The 24,681-nt window shown below is 34.5% G+C and overlaps 1 protein-coding gene across 5 annotated transcripts in view; it reads left to right on the top strand.

Moving 5' to 3' along the window:
- The window catches only part of KDM4C (lysine demethylase 4C), a 253,994-nt gene that overhangs the window by 135,381 nt on the left and 93,932 nt on the right, over nt 1-24,681 (top strand). For all 5 annotated transcript variants that reach the window (XM_056513735.1, XM_056513737.1, XM_056513736.1 and 2 more), the window contains 6 exons: nt 857-1,095; nt 3,733-4,094; nt 5,929-6,040; nt 20,501-20,682; nt 21,547-21,763; nt 22,695-22,771. In XM_056513735.1, coding sequence (XP_056369710.1) covers nt 857-1,095; nt 3,733-4,094; nt 5,929-6,040; nt 20,501-20,682; nt 21,547-21,763; nt 22,695-22,771 — 1,189 coding nt within the window. The remainder of the gene's footprint in view (nt 1-856; nt 1,096-3,732; nt 4,095-5,928; nt 6,041-20,500; nt 20,683-21,546; nt 21,764-22,694; nt 22,772-24,681) is intronic.

Below are 24,681 nucleotides of genomic sequence, written 5' to 3'. Positions count from 1 at the left end.
GTAGAATCTAAGATGCAAGACCTTTGTAAAACTTGCTTAAAATTTTGTAAAATTCACCTGTGATAATACTGCTTTTTTCTCTAATGTGTTATGAGCTTTGAAACCTGCTGTAGGATAATATTAAGTACTCCTCTTGTGTCACAGAGTTGAATTTGAAACTGGACTGATTTCCAGTTATATTTATTCTGAGCATGTAAATTATGTACCTATTTCTAATGGGTTTGCCATTTCTCCTGCCTTAGGTTTTCCATTATAATTCTGAGGGCACAAAAACTTAGGCTCAATCTTTAATTTCAACCTTTTTAACACAGAATAATTATATATATGGCTTGATATTATAGCCTTTGAAAGTATTTGGTGATCATAATTTTTACCTTTTTCAGATGCTTGTTGGTTCTGTAAGAACTCATTTAAAAACTTCCAAACAGATCACCTCTTATGAGAATATTAGGACTAGTGTTTTATTAGCGCTAGAGTTTGGAAATATCACCTAGTTTTACTACTATTGTGAGAGTTTTGTCTTCATAACTACTGAAAGGGTAGTTCTTTTTCAAGTTCAAAAGAATGAATTATTAAAAAGCTAGTTTGTGTGCTAGTTATGTAATAGTTACTTAAAGACTGTTCTGCTTTTAGAGTTTAACAACTTTGCCATGGAATGGTGATAAAAGATTAGAAGGTTAAATCCAATCAATTGTTAATCTATCACTTAATAAATTGTAGTACTATCTCAACACAAAAAGATGAAAAATTGTCAGTTTTTTTCTACTTTAAGCAGGTGAAAGGGACATATATTGGTAGATGTTTTATCTTATCCAAGACAGACTTTCTACTCTGACAGCAGTATCTCCTATAACAGCTTCCAGCACACCAGATCTCGATCTAAAAAGCTTAAAACTCCAGAGGACAAGAGAGTATCTGCTATGCTAGCTGATGCAGAAATCATAGTGACTGAAGCAGTTACTGATGGCTTCAAGGTCAGTGAAGAACCAGGAAAAAAAGTGAGAGTGGTAAACACAGGAGTGCCTTCTGGGGAAGAAGAAAACAGTGGTAGAATGCATCTGGATCAGCATTTATTGGATCATGTCAAGATTGCAGGTGAGATAAGCACTGATTATATTTTGCATGTAAGTTGTAGGCTTTTTATACTCTAATGCCACAAAATCAGTGGATTTTAAACTAAAGTATTATCCTATAGTAAGCACACTAAAATACTTACACAGAGAGTTATTTATGGAAATAAGATTGATATTTGGTAAGAAAGAGAAAATACCTAATTGAGAGTGATACCACCTGAACTCTCTTAATGACATGTTTTTTTAAAGGAACAAAAAGAGTGAGGTTTTGTAAATTCCCCTTCTTCAGTGGACTTGTATGTGTTCCAGCAATTATTTTTGATATGGAAATGATACAGAATGTCTTAACGCTATTCAAGTAGTAAACGGCATATATCTTTGTGAGTATGCTACATATATTTACATGATGAACCTGCAAATTAGAAGTATTCAGTGCACAAAAATGCTGTATTTTGAACCTCCAGGTTACTTCAAATTTCCTCTGGAGGTTGTCTGACAGCTATAAAGGTCTTGTCTAATTCACATTCCATTGTTGTTCTGATATAGGTCCTCATTCCTATTCATAAGGAAAACTACAGTTTTAAGTTTACATATAGTTCTATTTTGTTTTATATTGCTACTGAAAATTCATATTTGCTACTTTCAAATTGCATATAGACAGTATTTTAATTGTTGTTAATATTAATGGTTATGTTAGTGCTTATTTGGAGGTGATAATCACCGTGATTGATTCACATAAAGATACCAAGGTATTGCAATATGGATGTTTAGAAATTCATCCATACAAATTATCTGTCAAACCATTTCCAGGTCTGTTCTAAATTTTTTTTTAAAGGTGCTGTTGCTTTACATCTTCCCACAACTTTTAAATAGAGATTTGGAATGTTCATTATAAGAGCTGGATGGAGAGATGGAGACTTCAGACAACTCTTAAGATGCTGTTTATTGCATAGACAGGGTTACAGAAGTTGTGGTTTGTGGGTGGGCCTATAACTGATGTCTGTTAGGCAAGCTGTGTGTCCTGAAGCTTTGTTCTATTAATGTGTCAAGGCATTAGATTTTTTTCTCTGCTGTGCATCTTATTATATTACAACTAATCAGCACCTGGACTATTACCTATAGCCTATCATAACTACTAACATTACCATATTCATGTTACTATTTTCCAATCACCAGAAGTTAGTATGTTATAGTTTAAGCTAGAAGTTGTTTTTCAGTTTTCTTGCAGTGGAAGATTCTGAGATCTTTTCTCTACTTGCAACATGGTATTTTTGTTTGTGTGTGAAAATCTTCTTGCTTGGTAAAAGCATCTTCTGTTTGAGGTGTATTTATCCTTTGCTCAGAGTCATAAAAGCCCCTTCCAACTCAATCACTCTTTGCCTTCTTAGTTACCCAGTAAGACTGGCTCAGCAATTCTTTTCTTCTATATCAAAACTTGCTATCATTTCTATACCTTCTTCAGAACCTACATTGAAAGATCTTTCTATACATACATATCTGTGAGACCCTCCTGTCACGTCCTTATCCTTCACAACAGTTCATGACCACCAAGAAAATAATTTTTAGTTAGCACCCATTCTGTGTTTATTGGCAAGGGAAGGAAAAGCAGAGAAAAGTGGAGATCTGCCCTCTCTCCTTTGTCCTCTTAAAGGACCTGGACATTTGTAGGAAACTGGGTGTTTTTAGACATGACAGAAGCTCCATCATGTTAAAGAAGGTGGTTTGCTCTGCATTATCTCTGGCTAATGTGTCCATTTTTCTCAGTTGAAGCAGTACCGTTTGTGCCCAGAGATTACATTTTACTATTGTCTTTGTGTAACTAAATTTTATAATCACTTGACTTGAAAAAGAAATTTTTCAGAAAAAATAAGTTCAAATAACCTTTGTAAAAAAAGAATAGCAAGGGGCTTAACAGAAACTGTTTTCCATAATATCATGGATGCACTGCTGAATCAGAATTTACTGCAGTGTATGCCAGAGTTCATCAGGAATAAGTTTTTTGAGTGACCTCTCTAGCTCATTGTTCTGTCTTTCCAATGCAAGTATCAGCAGAGGAAGAATTTTTGTTAAGTAAAAATCCACTGAATTTCACTCTTCAATATCAATATACAATTATGCTAATTTTTTAAAAATAAAACTCTGCTAATTGCTTTTCATTTTTAGACTGATGCTGTTGCTTGAAAAATATTCTTGGTATCTATTTGAAATATGTCTTTGTAATTATAAACCATTAATCTTTGGTTATTTTCATTTTTAAACTGGCATAATAGGTACAAAATGCAGGATATAAGGTTCAATATACCAGCCTTTCTTTTTTCATTGACTCAAAGTGCATGTGGGTGATATGAGTAAAAACTAAGGAAGCTACATGAATATTGATTATTTTGAATCAAATGAAGACCTGCTGTAATTCAAATGCAAAATACTGATTAAATGATCAAAACTGTATTTCATACTTTAAACTCAAACCATTTACATTTAATTTATTCTTTGATAAAACCTATGGTTCACATTTGTGTATGCCCTTCCACCAAATGGTTTTCTGTATGATTTCTAAATGAGGAACCATGCTTTGAATTTGAATAATTTAGCTTGCTCTGAAATTCAATATGATAATGTAAAGTGGGATTTATTAATGAATCATACTCTTGATTTATAGGAAGCATCCCTTCAGTATCAATTTTGAGACCTGATCCTGTACTAGAGAGAACAAAAATGGAAGATGAAGACAGGATAGATCCCAGTTGTTCTTCCTGCACACTTGAAGATTCTGTAGCCAGCAAACCTGTTTCTGATAGCTGTAGAAAAGAAGAGAGTTTGAAATCTCAGAATCAATATGTTTCATCCATACCATACTGTAAAGAAGACGGAGAAATTTCTGAAGCAGAAAATCCAGAGAGAAAGGAAAGTGTCTTAACAGAGGACAGTATCAGCAACCTAGAAAGTTCTGGAAGTAATTTGGAACATGGAGAAGTTCTCATTGTAAAAAAGGATGAAGAAGACGGCATGGAAATATCTTATGTATGTGAAGGAAATTACATCATAATAGTAATATATTCTTGATTTAATGAAATATGAATGAGCATTTTTCTAATGAGACCTGATATCCATATTAAAGCATTTAAGAATATGCATGATTCTAATCAGATGATAATTTGAACGTGTTTTGAAGTGTTCAAGCAAGAGTAGCAATTTTGATTTGCGAGCAGACTGTTTTTGGAGTTTGCTTATTGACATATTTTTCCCGGTTATATTAGGTGTCTACTAATTTCACTTTATATTTGTGAATCTGAAGTATTAGCAACTATTCTCAAAGCTATTCCCATATTCACTACTGCCAACATGAGCAGGACTGTGAGCTTCACCTACTTACTATTCTTGGATTTTGGAAATGAAATAAAATATGTAAAGGAAACACTTGAAGGAAAAATCCCACTATTAAAAGGAATATATTTTCAGTTTTTAAATAGTAGGTTTTACTAATGTGTTCCCTTTGGGCCACCTACAAACATATGGCCTTTTTTTCACTCTTGCTATTCTGCTTAGATTCATGGTCAGCTTTGACTTTGGGATGCAAAATTAAAGATTAAGCTGTGGTGGTTGTTGATAGCTTTCTGAGTGCTGAGCTGAATCTCAAATTGGCAGAGAGAAAGCAGGAAATCCACTGCCAAATTGCGAAGACTTCATGGTGAATATATTTTAGAAGCCAAACCAAACATCATGCTGACCCTTCCACATATGTGAACTGTGCTCTAACGATTTTTTTCAATGTTGTAAGTTTTAAAATTCTTGGCTCCAGCCTTTCTATCATAAAAAGGAGCAGTAAAAACATCTCAGTGTTTAATTAACTTGTATTGGAGATTGTATCTCTTTCTGTGCCTTTCAGCCACGTTGTATTTATCTATTGTATTTCAGATTTTCTGTAGTATTATTGCATATTCTTTATTTCTGTTTTAAGTGAAGGACTGTGCTGTACAAATGCAATTTTAAAAGCCTGACAATTCCTTTTGTACTTAATTATTTTAGACCATAAACCTGTCCTGTGCTTTGACCACATATTTTGTCCTCTGCTTAGCATGGTAAATATAATGTTGTTTTATAATTTACTTCAAGGGGCCTATGTATAATCTGCTAGGTTGGATTCAGGGTGTTTAGGCACAGTATGCTGTGGTCTGTAGGAATTGTGTGAAACTAAGTCCTTCTCACACCTCTGTCAGTGTCCTTGCCCTTCATCTGGTCCTGAATCTCCAGACACCATCAGTAGCTTATTTTCAGTAGCGCTTCAAGACTTTGAAGTATTTGCCTTAGTTTTTGAAGCTTGAATAACTTTAAGCTGAATGCACATAGGGGTGATTGAAGGAGGAAGGAATTTATTCGTATACTAAATCAACATGTTAGTCATATATCAGGACTCTTGATTTCTTATCTCAACTCCACTTTTTTGTAATTCTTGAGGAATTTTAGAATTTTTCACAGACTAAGCCAGTGGGTTTCTGCTTTATTTTTTAGTGACAGTTAGTGGCTGTATTGTATTACAGGTATGCAGAATCATTTACAGAAAATCAGCAGAATGCTGATCTTCCTCACAAACATGATATGAGCAAAACAGGATTTATGCTCTGTAAGTTGGGAAGGGCTGCAGTAAATTGTGCCTGAAATGATTCGTGTATGACAAGGATTGCACTTTTAAAATTAAAATATATATTCTTAACTGGAGGCAAGTGTTGTATTGGTACACTAAAGGTGTAATATTTACCGACTTGATGTCTGTGTTTGTTTACATAAGAGTGTTTATGTTTGCCATAATTAATTATGCAGAATTACATACTAAATTAGTTGTGTTTTTTCCTTTCAGTCAGAGGAAGTTGAAAGAAAGAAAATATGTAAGAGTTGGCGTCATCCACTACATAAACCCCCAGCTAGATCTCCAATGACTTTGGTTAAGCAGCAAGCAACTAGTGATGAAGGTGAGTGGACTATTTAATACACATTTCTGGTTATAATTTTATGGTGTTATGAGACCACATATATAGGCATTTAGTGAGTCTTTGCCTTGTGCAGACAGGCTGCAAAATCTAAGAAATGTACCCACCATAGGGGTTTCCTTCTCTGAAGTAGATATAAAAAGTGAATCTGCTTTACCCAGCAATTATGTAGACAGCCACCCAAAGTTGATACATAAAGCTAGTTTATTCTGACTTGTGAAGATTATGGAAACGTGCACCAAAAGTATAAATCTAAATGGAAAACAAACACATTCCTTTTTCATATCACTGTACCATTTTAGTTCTGTAAAGCACAAAATTTTCCGGTGCTGTTTCCAGAATCTCCTCAGATAGCAGAACTGGAGTTTAGTTCTCACACTCCCTTAAATAGTTTGATAAGCTGGAGCTGATGCTCTGTCTGTGACTACTGGTCTGATTCCAATATCATGGCATACTTCAGTGTTTACCTGCAATTTTTACCTGACATTTTTTCCCTCTCACTTATATTTCCTTAACAGTCGCTGTTTCTTGCAGCTGCAGATAAATTCTCTTGACTTGAGAGACAGCATGCCTGTTAATTGATTCTTCTTCTTGTAACTAAGCTATATTATACTTTGAGTTGGCAAGTTAGGCATTGTTGAGTTGACTGCTCTAAGTTCAATTGACCTCTCATCAATACATCTCCCTCCTTGTTTCAACCCTGAAGTAATTGATTTGTGTCTTCTGTCTCACAAGTTTTGGAAAGCTATACGCTCAGTTTTTATCTGAGCTGCAGCTTTGCCAGGCATGATACTTCAATTAGCTGTTAAGCATCTTTCTGAAAATTAGAGACAGCTTAGGCCCACGATCTGTATCACATATGAGTATGTTTGAATACCTTGAGGGCTAGACAGAGCGTATTTCAGAAAATGTTATGGTAATTTACAGGATGATATTAAGTTTCATCTAGTAAAGTAATTAAAGATTTAATATGTGGTAGGTTGCAGTAAGAGTGCTCTTTTTTGTATTAGAGATTATATTCCTTTTGCCTGCTGATGCTTTTTCAACATTATGGTTGAAACATATTGTGAATCTTCTATTTAGCATGGATCATGTATGATATAATCTGGCTAGATGATGGTGTGATGACTTTTTGAGTCAAGGATTTTTCTAATACCAAGACATTTTCCATCTCATCCAGTAGTTTGCCAGCTCTCTGGTGTATTAATTTTATGTGAAAGTAGCAACATCCTGACAAGAAATCATATACCTTAAAGTCTTCCCTCTTCGCATGATTGTTGTCCTTCTCATAGATAAGTGCGGGGGACTCCTGGATTCTTTGTATCAGGGTGGATGCTTGGAACAAGACTCAGACGCTCTGTAAATGCTAAAAGCTACAGTTGCAGTTTATTATAAGAGAGTCTGCAAGGAGCTGCCCGGCACAGCCACGTGCAGATTAAAGAGATAAAAGGGGGGAGAGAAAGAGAGAAGAGGGAGGGTAGAGAGGGAGAGTAAAGAAGGTAAAGAGGGGAAGAGAAGAGGAAAAGAGAAGAGAAAAGAGAGGAAGAAGAGGAGAAGAGAAAGAGTAATGGGATAAAAAGGTATTGGGGTAATGGAAGAGGGAGAGGAGAGGAGAAGTGGGAGAAGAAGAGCAAGGAGTAAAGATAGGAAGAGAAAGAGAGAGACTTCCCGTTTGTAACACAATAAATCCATTTTCATCATGAGTATTCTAATCCCTTAAGAACCAATCTAGTACAAAATACTAATTCTATAGCATTTACATGTAGCCTATAGGAATTCCCACATTAGCATAGCATGTGACATTCTAAACTCTAAGATCTAATCTTTGGGTGCTGGCTAGTCTTTTGTGTCTTTTGGCCTTGCCCTCTGGCCAAAAGCATTGTTTAATTAAGAGTGGATTAGCTTCGGTGAGCCATCCTATTGTGTTTGTGATAATTCAGTAACTAGGGCTTTCCTGTTCTACCTTCCCCAACAATTCCCAGAATCTGAGCATTCATATTTGCAAGATTCCTCAGTTTCATCTTCTCCAACAGATAAGGGTGTATTTTGTTAGGAAAATAGGAGCTGTCTTAGAATCAGTAGCCATCAAGCACATCTGCTTACTTATTGAAGGAAGCAATTAAGAGTTTTATTGGACATGGCAGGTAGTGGTATTTCCTAGCTGGAAATAGAATTATTATGATTTTCATGCATCTATCTCTCATTATAATCTAATTTATCAGCTGACTTTTGTAAGAACACCAAAAGAGAAACAGTAGCATTTGGGTGAGCAGAATATACATCCAAGACAAAGACTGGAGAACAGATGAAAGAGACTGGCAAACTGTATCCTCGTTAAGTTGCTTGAGACAGGACTGCATGCAGGTTAGAGATGTGTGGCTAGATGATTTTCTGATTTTTTTCAAGATTGTTTGTGTCAGATGCTAGGGAAGGAATCAGTCTCAATGCGGCAATGACCACATTTGTCTTTATGAAGGTGCTTCATCCATATTCCAGAGTCAGTAGAAATGTAATTCAGCATTTATACTTACTTAGTTCTTGTTCTCAGTGGTTTTGGGCAAAAATGATGCTGGCTGAGACTATGATAGTATATTATCTTGACACTGTAATTTCTGTTTGTTTTACAAGAAGCATTTATGTACTGTACGTGCATAGTTTATGTTTTAATTTATCTGGTCCAGTAAAAAAATAACTGCAAACAAAATAAAGGAAAAAGATATAGGCTAGTGCTGTTGTGAAAAGTTAGGAAATTGAGGCTTATATTTCATCTCATATCACTCATATCACTTTCCACATGTTGGATAGTCTGTAGCATTTTCTAATATAGGTAATATATATTCAAATGAATATATTTGAAATCTTTCAGGTACTATGGTTCTATTAAGTGTCTATGAATAGAGGTGATCAGAGGATGCTAATAACATATAGGCAGCATTCTTTGACACTGTCAGCTGTTTCAGAATTGTAATTTTGCAAATAGAAGGCTATTGTATTGAGTAGCTGTTTAAATCTTAGCAGAGACTCTGAATTCACTTTTAATACAAAGTTCTTTGGCAGAAATTAATTTTTTTTTCGCAGGATTACTTGGACATTTGAGTTTTGTTCTTTCTTTTTATCACTGTATATTCTTATATATGTGTGTATTTCATTATGAAAAATAATTATGTTAATTGTTTGTTTACTGTCTTTTGGCATTTTTTTTTCACTTGTCCTGAAGCCTTTCCCTATGTTTGTCTAACTTCTTGGGGAAGTAATGCCTAAAAGAATGAGTACAGAGAAATACTACGGACTGGGGAATCAATCCTAGAAATTGTAGCTCAAGCTGCCATTTCAAGAAAATACATGCAGCAGTACAGTGTGGGCTGTATGTCACACTCAACATGCTAACAATTTTTATGTAATGAACCTTGTTCTTATACTCAGTGCAGTATGTTAACTTGTGATAATAATATTTTGTTGTATTTAATACAGTTGTATTTCTGCTCACTTAAGCAATAAAAAAGCAAATTCAGCAGAAGGAGCAAGCATACTAACTTTGCATGCACATTGATTGGTCCCAGAGATTTCTTTCCAGAACTATCTGGTCACGCAACATTAGAAACTGTTTTTAAATTGAAGTGGCTAAAATTTCCGATTGCCCTAAATGATATAATTAGAGTGTATAGACTGAATTCAGTGTGGGGCTCGTCGTATGTGTTCTTTAGCATTTTAAGTATGATTCAGAATTTCTAAGTCGTTTTGCTTTCATTAGTTTGTAAGATAAGGAAACAGAAAGAGAGGAGTTTATAAATGGAAACAATGGCTTCTGCTATGAGATAGTATTAAGCCTTGGTTTTTGCATTCACTGTCAGAATCCTGTGAGATATGCTTGATTTGATGTTAGAAATCAAACCAATTAAGGCTTGTTCAGTAACATCATAAATAGCCTAAGCCTGCTTAAATAGGTGAAAATTGCACTTGTAGATGCAGTTACTACTATTCTGTTTCAGAGCTTAAAACTGGAGATTTTGTTTGAAGATCCTCACTTACTTTAGAAGGAAATGTTAAGTTTATTCCTGGTGTTGCATACATAAGACTTGAACATAAGAAGACTGATACATAAGAATTCACTAACCAGTTGATAGAGGCATGTTTATATTTACTGCATTATTATTACAATTTCCAGTATTGCTTTCCCTCCCATAATGTTTTGTTGAATGAAGTTTTACTTCTTTAAAATACTTTGCTTTTTTTGCCAATTTGGGTTAATCAAGCACATAATTTGTGTATGCTTTTCATATATCATCATCATTTAAGAGTTGAAGAGTCCAGCACTATTTACCGCTTCGACAGTATAAATGTGCAGGAGAAATGTGGTTTCTGTCCTTTTCTCTGGTACCTACATTACTTCTGTTTTATTTAAATTCAATTTTCAATGTGTGATTGACATAATTACAAAATAGTTCTTACACTTATTAAGCATGTGGTTTTCTGAAGACCCCAAAAAACTTTTATAAAAATATTATATAATCTTTAATAGGTATTTAGGAAAGAGATGTGTTAAAAGGTCAAATAAATGCTTTTCCTTTTACTGTTGTCAACCTTGTGAGCCAGACGCTGATCTCCAGAAATGGCAAGAGCTGACAGCTTTGATTATTACCACTGGCAGCTCCTGTCCCATGACATATTTTATGAGTAGCAATTATCTGTCTTTCTGTGGACACCTACAGGATCTGAGATAAGTCATTATTTTGACCAAGAGTGGAATATGAACCAGTACTTCTAACATTTATCCTCATTTTCTGGACAGCAGTATATGTTGTGATCACTGAAGGGTCATTGTTCTCCAGATAAACCTTGCAGCTCTAATTGTGCTGCTTTCTTAGCTTTAAAATATGGTACTTTACCTCATAAAGGACTGGATAGAATTGCAGTCTTGTATTGAAAGGCATGTATAATTCCTTATTATCAGGTGTGCCAAAATGAAAATGGATTTCCTGCTGCATTAGTGCAGCCTCACAGTTGCCTTCTAGTGGAGTTGGAAGGCAAACTGAATGTGACATTTACCAAGGAGACAGGTATCCCTTCTGTAGGATGATCTTCTGGAGCTGAGCTTCTATTTCTGTAGTTATGGTCCAAAGAGAAACAAGAAAACATATGACTTGCAGTTATAAAGGAATAATTTATCGATGTATTGGTGCAGAGTATTGCCTAGCAAGTTATTCTAGTAAAAACTTTAGTTTTTCAAATTAAAAAAAACAAAAAAACTTAGCCCATAGAATTATCATCACTTTTGTCAAAGTCTGAAGCTGCTTTGCAAACCATTAGTATTGGAAGTGATTTAATTTTAGTACAAAGGGGTTTTGCTTACTGTCTTTTGGCTGAGAGGTGTATGTAATATATGTGTTTTAATGTACTAAATAATTATATTTAATAAATTGATTCTTGAAGGAGTTCAAATACAATTGTTTTCTAGTGTATGAAGTGTTTATGGGATATTTTTTTACTGATCTGCAGGAACTATAGCTTGAAGATATAAATTTATAATTCTAATTTGGGCATTTATTTGTCATGTATTTGGATCAGTGATTGAGTCTGTTTTGTGTCTTCTATACTTAACTTTTAACTTATATACTTAACTTATAATGAGGCCTTGGTTCAGTGAAGAACTTCTGCACAGACTTAACACATTCAAGTAACCATGTTCCTTAAATTTCACTTGTGTTTCGCCTCAGAGGAATTTGTGCTGGAGTAGTATAATGATGTGGGTTAGATTTCTGCTGCCTGAGAGATACAAAATAACCATAAAACGTTTTCTTCACTTGATACTGTTTCTTCTTTTAGAGTAGTGTAAAACAGGAGTATGTTGGTGATTCTGTAGCATAAAACAGGAGTATGTTGGTGACTCTGCTTTGTACTATTTCTGAAACACTCTAGCAGCATAATAATAATTGAATGACTGATCATATAGTATTTGGCAGTGTGGCCAGTGATGTTGTATTTTAATTTCCAAAATAAGGAAGTACCATCAAGTAATTCTGTTGTATCTGAGGGACTCGTTTTATTAATAGACAAGACATGCCAATTTAATGCCAATCCTAGATGATTGGCAAGAAAGCTTGCTTTTTTCTCACTTTTGTACAGTTACGTACCCTTGAAGACTATGGTGTTTAATTAGTAAATCAGTAAGCATGTATATGGATGGCAGTGTCAGTTCCTAAAAATTCCAGTGTAATTTTAGTTATTGATCACGTTTTTTTTGTGATAAGTACATTGACCACAAGCAGATTACATTAGAATGCAAAATACAGAATTTTTTTCATAGGAACTGTGAAAAATTATATGAGGGAGTGGAACTGAGAAAGCAGCTGTTTAATTCATAAGTGCTATGAATTAAAGTTTTTCAGTAAAGCAGGTATCTGCTAATTTTTAGTTTGTAGTTTTGCTTGAAGTGGTTTTGTACTGACAATTATGTTTTCTGCTGATAGGCTGTGCAGTAGATTCCAGAAGATCTTCTTTTGTTTCTGTTTTCATTTTGCTGAGATGCCTCTTTGAACAGATTTATAAATATAGGGTCTACTATTTAAATTTACACAGTGCAAAGACAGGTGAAATTACTTTTATATTTAATATATACTGTATATATACATATATACAATAATGAAAATTATTATACCAATATGCTGTAAATACTTCATATTAGCAGTTCATACAGATTTAAGAGCATCTCCACTTCTGTGGCATCCTGTCCACATTTTAAAAAGTTGCCTGACTAGTGGGTCACCTTTAAACTTGGTTTCTGCACATGGTAAGTAACTGTATTTTTGGATAGGTCATGGACTTCAGCATCAGTAAGAATGTGTTGCTTGTGCTTCAGCTTAGGTAGACAGAATAAGTAGACGTCTTCTATAATTTGAACCTTAACTGCTAAGTTAAGTTCTTCATTATATATGCACAAAAAAGTTGTATATGCGGCATGCAGCTATTTAAGGAATGCTCTGAAAGATTGGGTTTTACCCTTTGTAATTATTTGATACCTGTATGATTGAGTGTTTTAAATACCATTTTTTTTGCAGGAATTAGTAAGCAAAAAACGATTATTTTCAAAAATAACAGCGCTATAGTTCTGTATCATTTAAATGTAAACTGAATCTCTATGCTATGAATCCTCAGAGTTTTCTCTAAGTTAGTTTATCAGAATCATAGCAATGTAAATCAAATACATTTTAGTTACTTCACGATTTGTTAGAGAGAAAGATTGGAGTTCAGTACAGCCTGACAGTGTCATTTTACATATTCCACATGTTGAAAATGCAGTATAATAGAAGTTTTACTTTGTTTAAATTATGCTATTTAACTGTTTCTTTTACTTGTTCTAATATGCTGTGTTAATTTTTCCTCTTTGAACTTATTCACTAGTGCTTGTAAGTAAATACCCAATAACCTGTGAAGGCCTGCTTTTCTCCCTTCTTCAGCTTCTTAGAACCTTTCAGTTTTTCATATTCATCCAAAGTATCGATGGGATCAGTGCTTCCTGCTTTCTGTGAAAAATCATGGTCAGGGTTTTCCCATGCCTCTTTTTCAAAGTTGTTGGTGAGATTTTTCCAGGCTTTATTAATATTTATAATAACTTTATTTACTGTTTTAAATGATAGTGGTCCTGTCTGCAGCCAGTCTTAATCACAATGAGATTTTTCTTACTAGGTTCTTATTTGTCACTAACACCAAATCAGAAAGAATGTTTTTGCCAAAGTAATCATTGCTGTTTTATTGGATACCACCCACCCTCAGGAAAAGCCTGCTGACTGTGCCAGTTAGTGAAAGAGTACAATACACTCTTAACATGTTCTTCTAGATATACTGTGTATGGATGGTTTAGTGAATAATACAAATTTTTCATATTTGACATTACTTGAAATTACATGGGATTTTGATTTAGCAGAGTGAAACAGCAATGCACTTAAATTACATTGAAGATACAAATTATGTTTAGGCTGTCAAATTGTAATATACAGTTCAGTTACAATACAAGTACAAATTACATTGAACAAAGTGTAGCAATCACAATACACAGGTCAATCACAAAACAAGTGTGAACTTCATTATGGAGCTCTAATAGTATGCTGAAGGAAAATCAGAGTATCCCAGTATCAAATCTTTCAAATCTGTCAAATCGTCTTTTAATTTTATTTTTTTTTAATGCTGAATTTTTCAAACTTTCAAAACATTTTGAGATCTGTTACAACTGATTTTTTATACTTTTTTGTATTTAAGTTCTTTGTATTAAAGCACCTTATTACTTAGTTTTGGGAGCTAAATCTGATTTAATTCAGGAGCTCCTTGGCTTAACATCTAGAGCTCTGATTCAATATAGTTATCTTTACATCAAACTTTTATGAGAACTGAAGTGTTAATAGCTAATTTTGCAATTAGGCTCTCTAATCAAAAGTGTATACATATTTCACATTACTTGTACTCAGTACTTCCATGCAAGAAATGGAAGTTCTTGAGCAGTACAATAAAATTTTTTTTCTTTTCATATTTTGCTACGTGATCTGTGTCTTTCATTGCTGAACAAAAAAGAAAAACAATTTCTGAAACTAAGTTTGTTGATTCACTGCTGGAACAGTAAAGTTTTCAAGTATAAGACTTCTTCCCGATGGTCTTTTTTAATTTTTTTTTTATTATTATTTTGTATTATTATTATTTCCTCCAGGACATTTGAAACTATAGATAATGCCTCCCAGGGCTGAGATTATGCTCAACTACCTGAAAAATAACAGATGCTTCTCTGCTCTTCATAGCAGAGAATGCTGCTGTACAAAGCCAGGAAACATCAGTGGAACATAACCCCAAGCAGCAAAATCATTGTTGAGATTGGCAAAAGCAAATTGTACTGTATTAGTGTCTATGGCTTTTCACATCTGCTGGGTTAAATCAGCAAGTGCTGGCAGCAGCCCATTCTGCAAATGGCCCAAATGTTTTTTGCTTGATAATTTGAGTTTGACTTAGTAAGCAAAAACCATTCAGAGCATTAGCATTGTGTGGAGCAAGTTTCCCACGAACTGTTAAACCAGTAACATTAGTGAAAACAATTCATTCACTTACTCACTTGGAAAGCACAGTGACTGTTTAGAAATACTTTGCTATGGAAGGAGTTTCTTCTGTATTAAAACAGATCTGGGCTATAATTTTCTTTTTGTCTACACAGTTTGTTTTAATGAATTGTTTCACTTTTCTTAAATGTATGAAGGGGTACAGATGCATATGAATAATCACATTTATGAGAACTGGTATTTCTGAAATCACATTATAGAGATTGATACCTTTTCAGGTATGAATATGATAGCAGGAGCTATCATTAAGTTTAGCATTGCTAATCACCTTGTACTGTCAGTAATACTATGGCTGAATTGTATGTGTTGTGGTTTAAGCCCAGCTGTCATCCAAGCAAAGCACAGCTGCTCACTCACTCCCCCACCAACCAGACTGGGGAGACAATTGTAATATTCTTGTACCTTTCACTGTCAGGGTGGCACAAGATACAGAAAAGACCTTGGTGCTGTGCAAGCACTGTTCAGCAATAACAGAAACATCTCTATACTATCAATACCATTTTCAGTACAAATCCAAACCACATCTAGCTAACTGTGAAGAAAATTAGCTCTACCCCAGCCAAAATCAGCAGCATATGATACAGTAAGACTTATGTCAACTGTTATGCATTTATTTAAAGTCATAATTGTATTGTTAAGTGTTTCTGCTTTTCTGTTGAAAAAAGAGCACTTGGTCTAACCCCTTTCAGGAAATAGAATATTTAAACTAATTATGAATTGTATCTGGAAAAGTAACACTACAAAAAAGCATTATATTTGCAGTGAAGTAAAAATGCCCAGGTGGTTTAGGGGGATTCAAGATCTCTGACTTCTGTTAATGGTAACAATAAGATGTTTTTATATATTTAGGCATAGGCTGCATTACATCATTGAGTTAATACATTTTTTGACTGATATTGGTCCATTTTAGAATTCAGTGTGAATTCACAGCCAGAAACATAACAGAAGTTACAAGAAATGGACTTCATTCATGTAAGAGTGTTTAAAAACTCTGTGCATACTGACAGACTTGCAAAATAAATATCTTTCCTTGGTATTTGTCAGTGTGTCTATGTGTTATGCATGAGTGTGCAGTCTCTTGAACAGTGCTGTCAGTTGATGTGCAGATTTCCCTATCATGGCTAGCAGGCTCAAATCCTATATTTTCCTTTAATTTTCTCTGACAGTGAGATGTATTTTGTACTGTAGTTGAGTTGAAAGTTTCTATATTAAAGAATACTAAGGATGCTTTATTTACTTTTGTCTTGATTACCTCTTAATTCGAAATGTATGTTTCGTGCCAAAAAGCTGAAAAAAAAAGTTAAACCAGAGATCACACCAAGGAGTTCTGTTGTGCACCTGCGCAGGGTCCGTTCATGCACTTACTGTCAGTGAACTGTGAGGAAGCGTTAGTGACTTGGTCTGAGTCAGAGCAGACACAGAAGAGAAGGTAGATTCTCCAGCTCTGTTTTAGGTGCTATGTAATGAAAATGTTCCCTATAGATATACATTATGTTTCATATCACTGCATTGGCTGACCTTTATCATTCAAGCTGCCAGTCTTGGGCCATTGGTAGCTGGTCTTAGAGCAAGGCTAGGTTATAATGAAGGCTTGATTGCATAGTGGTTCATATTGTAGAGTGTTGTTGGTTGGCAGCATTGCAGAAGTGACTATTCATCAAAACTTGCTCTACCAGAACTGAGAGCATTCTCATGCTCTTTCAGAAAAATGCCAGTATGTCAGATGAGTGAAACATCATGATCGTAGTGCTTCTTGAAACATTACATACTGGCCTTATGAAGTAGATGCCAGTTTTTTGGTGGGATGTGGGGGGAAATGTATCTTCCACTGTAGGAACAGATGCTTCCACCACAGTTTTTGCAGGATTTGAGTACTTTCAATTGGCAATGATTCACAGCTGAAGTAAAAAGTATGCTTGCTGATGACAGTGGAGTTTCTGAGATCTTTCAGTCAGTAGAACACTACAAATTGTTCTTATTTTGAAGACCTTCAGTTAAGGTGAAGTTTGAATGGAGCAATCTAGAGGCTGCAGTGGTTTTGTGTTCTTCTAACAGACACGTCTGATCAGAGAAACACTGAGCTCGCATGAGGCCCCTGAATGTCTACCCTAAAATTGCATGCAACAATGTGAGCTAGGAAAGTAAATTTGTTTTAGACTGAGCCACTGATTGCTCTTCAGCTAAACAGCAAGTAATGAAAGGAATAATTTAAGAAAGTAAAATGAGTGAGAAGTGCTGGATAAACAGAAAAAAAAAAATCTAAAAATCACTTAAGTTTTTCACAGTGTTTTTGGACATAAATAGGACATTAGTATTATCATATGAACAAGTGAAGAAAGGCTATAAACTGTGCCAAGACAGCAGTGATTGTTACATCAAGTAATTATATTCTCTATGCCTACTCTCAAACAGTTGGAGAGCTGGTTTTTCTTTTCGTTTCCTTGCCAGATTCTCAGTTTTTATTTATGGTGTATAACTTCTCTGACTACATGGAAACCAGGAAGGTACCTCCACTTGTACTACCAGAGAATCTTATGTGGAAATTTTTCCTCTCACTTTTGCTGGTGCACATACACGAAAAATAAAGCACAGAAAGTGAAGCTACCCAAGTTCTACTGATGGAGAATAGTTACACAGAAGATTGCATGTTCTACCTGGTGAGGAAGTTGTTCAAGGCAGCATTGTCACGTTTTCTAGTGGGATCATGTACTTTTTTTAAAATACCAATTTCTTTTGACATTTGATTATTTCAGTGTGGGTGGGTGAATGTTGATTATAAGGAGATGAACTAATATTTCTGAAGCCGTTGAAAGATGATAATTTAGGCTCAAGGTTGCGTAGGAAATTCCTGAGGAGATCTGGAAGCTACTACCGTTACATTACTGATAACAGAGTATCAGACAAAGCTTGTAATCCTTCTGAATGTCTATTCTGTCTTCTTCTTATTTTGTATCCTGTTAGTGAACCATTTCTTTAAGTATTGGATTAGGGAGCCTCCCTCTGAAAGGAGGATGGATATTTTTCCTTTTTTGTTATGGTAGAAAAGAGTGAGGGGTTGCATGGTGTAATTTACCAGAGGGTCGTATCATAGAGCTTGTAGTTCATGCTGAGACAGAAGATTGCAGTAAGGATCATGGAGAAGACAGTCACACGTCAAAAGACATAGAAGGACATAAGATTCAGAATTACAGACATTGGAGATAAGAGGCAAATAAATGTGGAGTGTTTCTGCTTCTAGTCAATAGCTAACTGAAACTGTTCTAAACATAATATAAAGGAGAAAATAAATTTATTAGTGTTAAATTTCTATGAATTTGTGAAAGATGGAGTCTGGTACATATGCATATGACATCTTGTCCCTGGCTTTGATTGGAATGAGGTTCAAAAACAAATACAAAGCTCTAGAAAAGCACAAAAGGCTGTTAAAAGCTGGGTTTATTCTTGTCTCTTGCGTTCCTTTCAATTTCTTAGTTGGGAAGGCCTTTGTAAAGATCACACAAGGGAACTGAAATTATGGAGTCTAAATGAAATTAAGATGTAAATATTATTTTCATTTAAACCAGAACCAATATAGTTATGAACTGAGCAGTCTGCTATAGGCAGTGAAAAGCCAGAATGAGAGAACCACAGTTATCACAATTAGTTCAAGGACTATAAATATGATGATAGATTTTTGAATAAAGAAGAGTATTATCAGCTGAGGTTCTGGGAAAGGCTTCAACTATCATGGGAGATAAGTGGTGATAAGGAGTGGTGCAATCAAAGGATGTCAGTTTCAGAGTAGGTAATAGGTGTGGAAGATATTACAAACCTTCATAACAAATTCTGTTTGCCTCTTTTGTTTTCTTCATAAGGGAGAATCTAGTTCTGAATTTTCTGTGAGGTCATAACTCTAATGAAAATATTTAAAACAATGAGTTACGAGCTTCTGAAGGAAAATAATGTAAAAGGAAGAATTAAAAAAAAATATATTTAAGGCTGAAGCTACTTGTAAGATGGCTCTTTAAAGGAAAATTTAAATAGATAGGAAGAGATCTAGAGAAATAAGTTTCAGAGCTATGTGTTTTGCAGTCCTTTAAAACTGGACAGAATTTTTTAAGCAAATCTTTGTTAAGCTTTTAACTTAAAAAGTAATTCAAAAAGTTAGAAAAGTAATGCTGGCATTTTATATGTTCATCTTCTCCTTGTGTTCAGCTGTTTCTTCACTGATGTTCTTTTGAAGCTATGTTTTCCAGCAGAAAGCTCTGCTGCTAAATATTGACAGCTTTTTTGCAGTTGTTTTCTTTGGGCCCTTCTACCCAGATTGTTGGCAAATGTTTATTGAATTGTTATTAGTTCTTTTGAGAAACTATAAAAATGGATTACAGATCACATGTAGGATATATTCATTAATTTATTTTTATTACATTTGGCTTGCTTGTAGACAAATATTTTAGTCAATATTTTATTCAACTTTGATAAAAATGTTGCCAGCTACATAGTGATTTTTGTAGCCATGTGTGACATTTATCATAGGATACTCATAAAGCCTCTGCTTTTTCATGAAGTGGAGAAAGCAGTCATGGGCTGAAGGAGTGTGATGAATCAGCTTAATGTACTTAAATGTTTCTCTGTGTTGGAATTTTCTTCTTCTGAAGCAAGCAGTTTTTCTTAAGTACATCATTAGAAAAGGACTGTAAGCTATACATCGTTTTTGTTATCTGGATGTTTAATTCAAAACTTTTCACATTTTTCTTTCCACATTCACACAATTATTCTGATTGACACCTCCATGCCTTTTCATTGATTGTGAAGGATTTAGTAGGCACTGTCCATATGATCCAGCATGCATGTCTCTCTGCTTCTTAGATCTGATTGTTTCCCATTATGCCCTGGCTATAACGTTTGCTTTTTTTTTCCCCTTTGGAAAATGAGTGTTACTCTCCCTGAAGAGTTTGTGAGGTGCCATCCTGTGTGACTAGAGTGATTTGTCTGGTGCTGCTGCCAGGACGCAATATGTTCCATCCAAAAGGAATTCAGGGCAATGTGCAAGGAGGGAGAAGGGATAGAGTTTGGAGGGATTAAGGAGACAGTGGGAGAGTGAGACATAATGATGTTGATACAAATACAAAATGTAAACAGGAAACTACTTATGCTGTACGTGAAGCAGTCAGCTCATGACATAGATGTCAAAGCACTTAAGTGTGGGTTTTTCCTGACACAACATTCTTTTAGACTTCAGCATCCGTATTTGCACACAGATTTCTTTTAACATCGTTTGATCTTCTTAGTTAGCCTGCATGACAGATTCATTGTTGTTCATCTTCATTCCATGACTACAGTGTAGCCATTGTTTGCTTTCTTTTAGAACTACCTGAAACTACCTTAATTGAAGAGAAAGTTCAAGAGTCAGAGGTATGGGCCAAGCCTCTGGTTTACCTGTGGCAGACAAGACCACCCAATTTCAATGCTGAAAAAGAATACAATACAGCTTGTGCAAAAAAGGAACCTCATTGTGCCATTTGCACTCTTCTTATGCCATACTATAAGGTAAGCAATATTCTCACAGCTTTGTCTCTGGATAAAGTGTGAAATAGCTGCCTGGCTACTTAATACTCAAGAAATTATAAAAACAATAAACTTACACGTTTCATTTGTAAGAGGAGTAAATAAACTCACTACCATTAAAATTAGAACTGATATTTTGTTCACCAGCTATCTATCCTTGGCTGCAGATACTATGCCTCCTACTACCATTTATGCTGGGTTAGTGTTAGTGTGTGTGTGCGTGTGCGTGTGCAGGCATTTTCCCTTGAAATTACATTTTTTGGTGTGGTGAACCCAAGTAGGTTTGTATCTTCTAGCTATTTCCTCATGTGTCCATCTCCAAATACTTTTTATCAGAGCCTCTTTTATGCTGTCTTCATTCAGTGTTGAGGAAGCAAGTGTTTTCATAGTATTTAGGCCTTCTGAGAAAAAAATATTCTCTTGGAAGCAGTCTAATGCAGAACACTGTTTGATACTGTTTTGTGGAATTACATCTAATAGCAAGTGAAAATTGTGTTGTAAGTACTATGCTGCTATTCTGAAGGTGCTAAACTGGAATTTCCTCAGCATGGAAACCAGGAAAAAAGCCTTTATTGTACTGGGCCCAGTTAGATGTTCCAAGAGGTACATTACCACTGAACACCACTGCAATAACACTGGTTTGCAGGCTGAGTGCTATTCCAGATGCCACAGTTATTTGGAACAATCAAGGTAGAATGACTGTGATAAATATCTAGAAGCAGTTAATTTTCTCATGAGACTGTTTCACTTAGTATGAAAGCTGGGAGGGATCGAATAGTTTCATCATTGTCAAAAGGAAGAGTAAGACAGATTTTTACTTAAATATAGATTTTGTTTATTTTCCAGCCAGACAATCAGGATGAAGAAACTCCTATTTTCAGTGAAGCAAACTCAGCAGAAATATTGATGGCAGAAAATGAGAAGACTAAACCTCTTATTCCAGAGATGTGTTTTATTTATAGTGAAGAAAACACTGAAAACTATCCATCAAATGCCTTTGTTGAAGAAGACGGAACGAGTCTTCTTATTTCATGTGCAAAGTGCTGCGTACGGGTTCATGCAAGTAAATAATCTAATTGTTCTGTTGGCAGAAATGTAATTTTGAATTTTGCTTCATTGATAAATAATAGTTATCTAGGCTTCTACCATGTCTTTAAAATTATTTGAGGAACATTTCCATTTGTAATGCTTTAGTCACTGGCTAATTTTTTTTTTAAACTGCATCGCATATTTTGTAACTTATGATTGCTGTGAAAAATCTTGAAGAATTAACTTGGATAATCTCTCAGTCTTTCAGTGATCGCAAACTTCTGATTCTTTTTTCTGTTCTAGTGATTTAATTACTCTTTTGATTCTCTATTTTAAATCACTTTGCAATGCTAGTGTGCTTTTAGTAGTTAGGGTGAAATTCTCCTGGAGAACTTGTGAATATTGCTCTTAAATTTGGGGATGCAGTATTATTCTTCACTTAACATTCTTTTTTATTGCAAGAGTAACTGATGAATGCATAGATTTTTCTACAGTATCTACTAAAGACTGTAGAACTGTAATAGTTAAGTCTAAGAAGTCCCCAAGATATTTGGAAATAAATTTGGTATATTTGCACAGAATAAATGTCTGTACATTAAGTCAAGTTTTTACTTCATGGAGAGTTGGTGGTATGATATTGCAGTGACAAAAATAAGAAATTCATTGTGATTTTGTTTTTTTGGGTGCTTGGAGTTTTTGCTGTGTAGTTTGGTTTGGTGGGTTTTTGTTTTGTTTTCTTATGGGGATTTTTGTGGGGTCTTCTTTTTATTTAATTTTTGGGAAGATATATTTCATAGACTACGAAATTAGCAGTAAGCCTAGATTTTAGAAGTCTCCTTTGTCACAGGACGGGACAGACATGTCCTGTGACAATGTGTTTTTTTAAGGTTTATGTATAACTGAATTTTATGACGTCGTTGATAAAAATGCAGAATATAATAATCAATCCAGCTCTCTTATTCTAGGTTGCTATGGTGTTCCTTCTCATGAAATCCATAATGAGTGGTTTTGTTCTCGATGCAGAAAAAAAGCCTGGACAGCTGTAAGTTTGTTTAGCTATCTAACACACTAGAGATTAAGGGAGGGAAAAAAGGTAGCATGTGCATTATTTCATGTGATACGCAGCCTGCATATTTTTTCTGATCATACTTGCAGCGGAAAAGCTAAATGTAAAATATGAGTAGACTTCAATGCAAAATGTAATGGCATTTTGAAAGACAAGCTTGGCATAGTTTCATAGACTCATGAAAAGGATTGGCTATCAGGATATAGTTTTGTGAAAAACATTATTCAAGCAAACAATTGAAAATTAAAATGCATGTAAAAGGACACAAAAAAGAAATTTCTCCTAAATAGATATAATCCAATTTTCATCTTTCATTGGTTACCAGAATACCCTATTACAACTTCTTTTTGAGACAGAAGTGAATTTGAGGATCTTCTGAAATACTTTTGTGACTACTGTTCTAGATTCAGGGGAATATCAAAGGGAAAAGTGTAATTCTGTTGCTGTAAGCTCAGAATTTAATTATTTGTTAAACAATCAGGATTAGAAAGCCCCCATTACTCAATCAAAAATTAAAAATTAAAAATGTTAGCTTCTTTCAGGGGAATTACAGCTATGATGTGGAAGTTGGGAAGTTCTAAGGAGCATATCCTTATTCATGAAATACCATGTATGATTAAATCACATATTTTTTGTTAAAAATATTGAAAAATTTAAGATGTTGCCTTGGGACCTGATGGTAACTGCAATATAAAAATAACACATTTGAGTGGAAATTAGGTATGTCTTTTGACTCTAGTATACTTTTTAAAAACAAAGTCACTGAAAAAATTGTAAAACAAAATCCAGTCTTAAAATTTATTAATTATGTGTTGTAGAAGGGATTCTAAAATTGTTCTGAGGTTTTAAGGTTACAAATAATCTTGAAGTGGTCATTTAGAGGGGTGCAGTAACTGAATGGTAAGAACAACACTGAAGTATCTGATGACTCATTTATGTTCACTATGGGTTGATTAAGGGAGAAGCTTGGTAATATGATAGAGAAAGGAAGGTATTGGTGGTAAGATTAAAACTTTTAACTTGACTGGAATTTTTCTTTGGTGGACTTAAAGGGAGAAAATTAACACCTGTGAAAAACATTAATTTGATAAGAATTATTCACATTTTACTCAATAATTTGGGGTTATTCTTGTATGATGCATATAAGTTTCTGATAGTAAGGAAAATCTGAATTTAAGGGAAAGTAATTTTTTAGCCAAATTATTTCAGGAGATGAGATGAAATAGTGAAAGAGATTTCAAGATCATATGGAATTTGGCTGAATGTTGTGAGGTTTTAGATTTGGATTTTTGCACTAGCACATTCTGGAAACTGTAGAGAAGGCCCAGTGTTTTTCTGTACTTTATAAGTCAGCTAATGAGAAGATAATAGGACTGAAATACAGCACCATTTTCACCATGCAAAGACTAGACAATATGTGTTAGCCATTTGGACAGTTTTTTTAATGTAAGCTTTACCTGTTTTATATTTAACTGAATTGCTGTAATTTTATGTGTGTATTGATTATTGTACAGTTGAGTTGCTAAAGCTACAAAATCATCTTTCTGTAGTTCTATTTTGGTAACCTGGAAGAAATTAATTTGTACCCCTAGAGAGTCATTCAATCAGATATGCTTGTGGAATAAAGTTCCATTCTTAATGCTTTAAGTCATTATTAGGTTGGAAAGTTTTAATGAAATATTGGAGATTGAACAGACCTCTAGACGAGCACTATGTTTACTTATAAACTGTCCTCTTGTCTGCTGTCTTGTAGTCTTTGTTACTGCATGCCACTCACATGCAAATGTGAACTGTTCTTTTTCACCTGCAAGATGTAGTCATAGTAGATAGTAGGCATCAGTTACCCAAGATAAATAGCAGAAATCCAGCTGTTTCAGGGAAGTGAA

This window comes from Oenanthe melanoleuca, chromosome Z, assembly GCF_029582105.1.
Source record: "Oenanthe melanoleuca isolate GR-GAL-2019-014 chromosome Z, OMel1.0, whole genome shotgun sequence".
Taxonomy (NCBI): domain Eukaryota; kingdom Metazoa; phylum Chordata; class Aves; order Passeriformes; family Muscicapidae; genus Oenanthe; species Oenanthe melanoleuca.
This window is presented reverse-complemented; position numbering and strand designations above follow the sequence as displayed.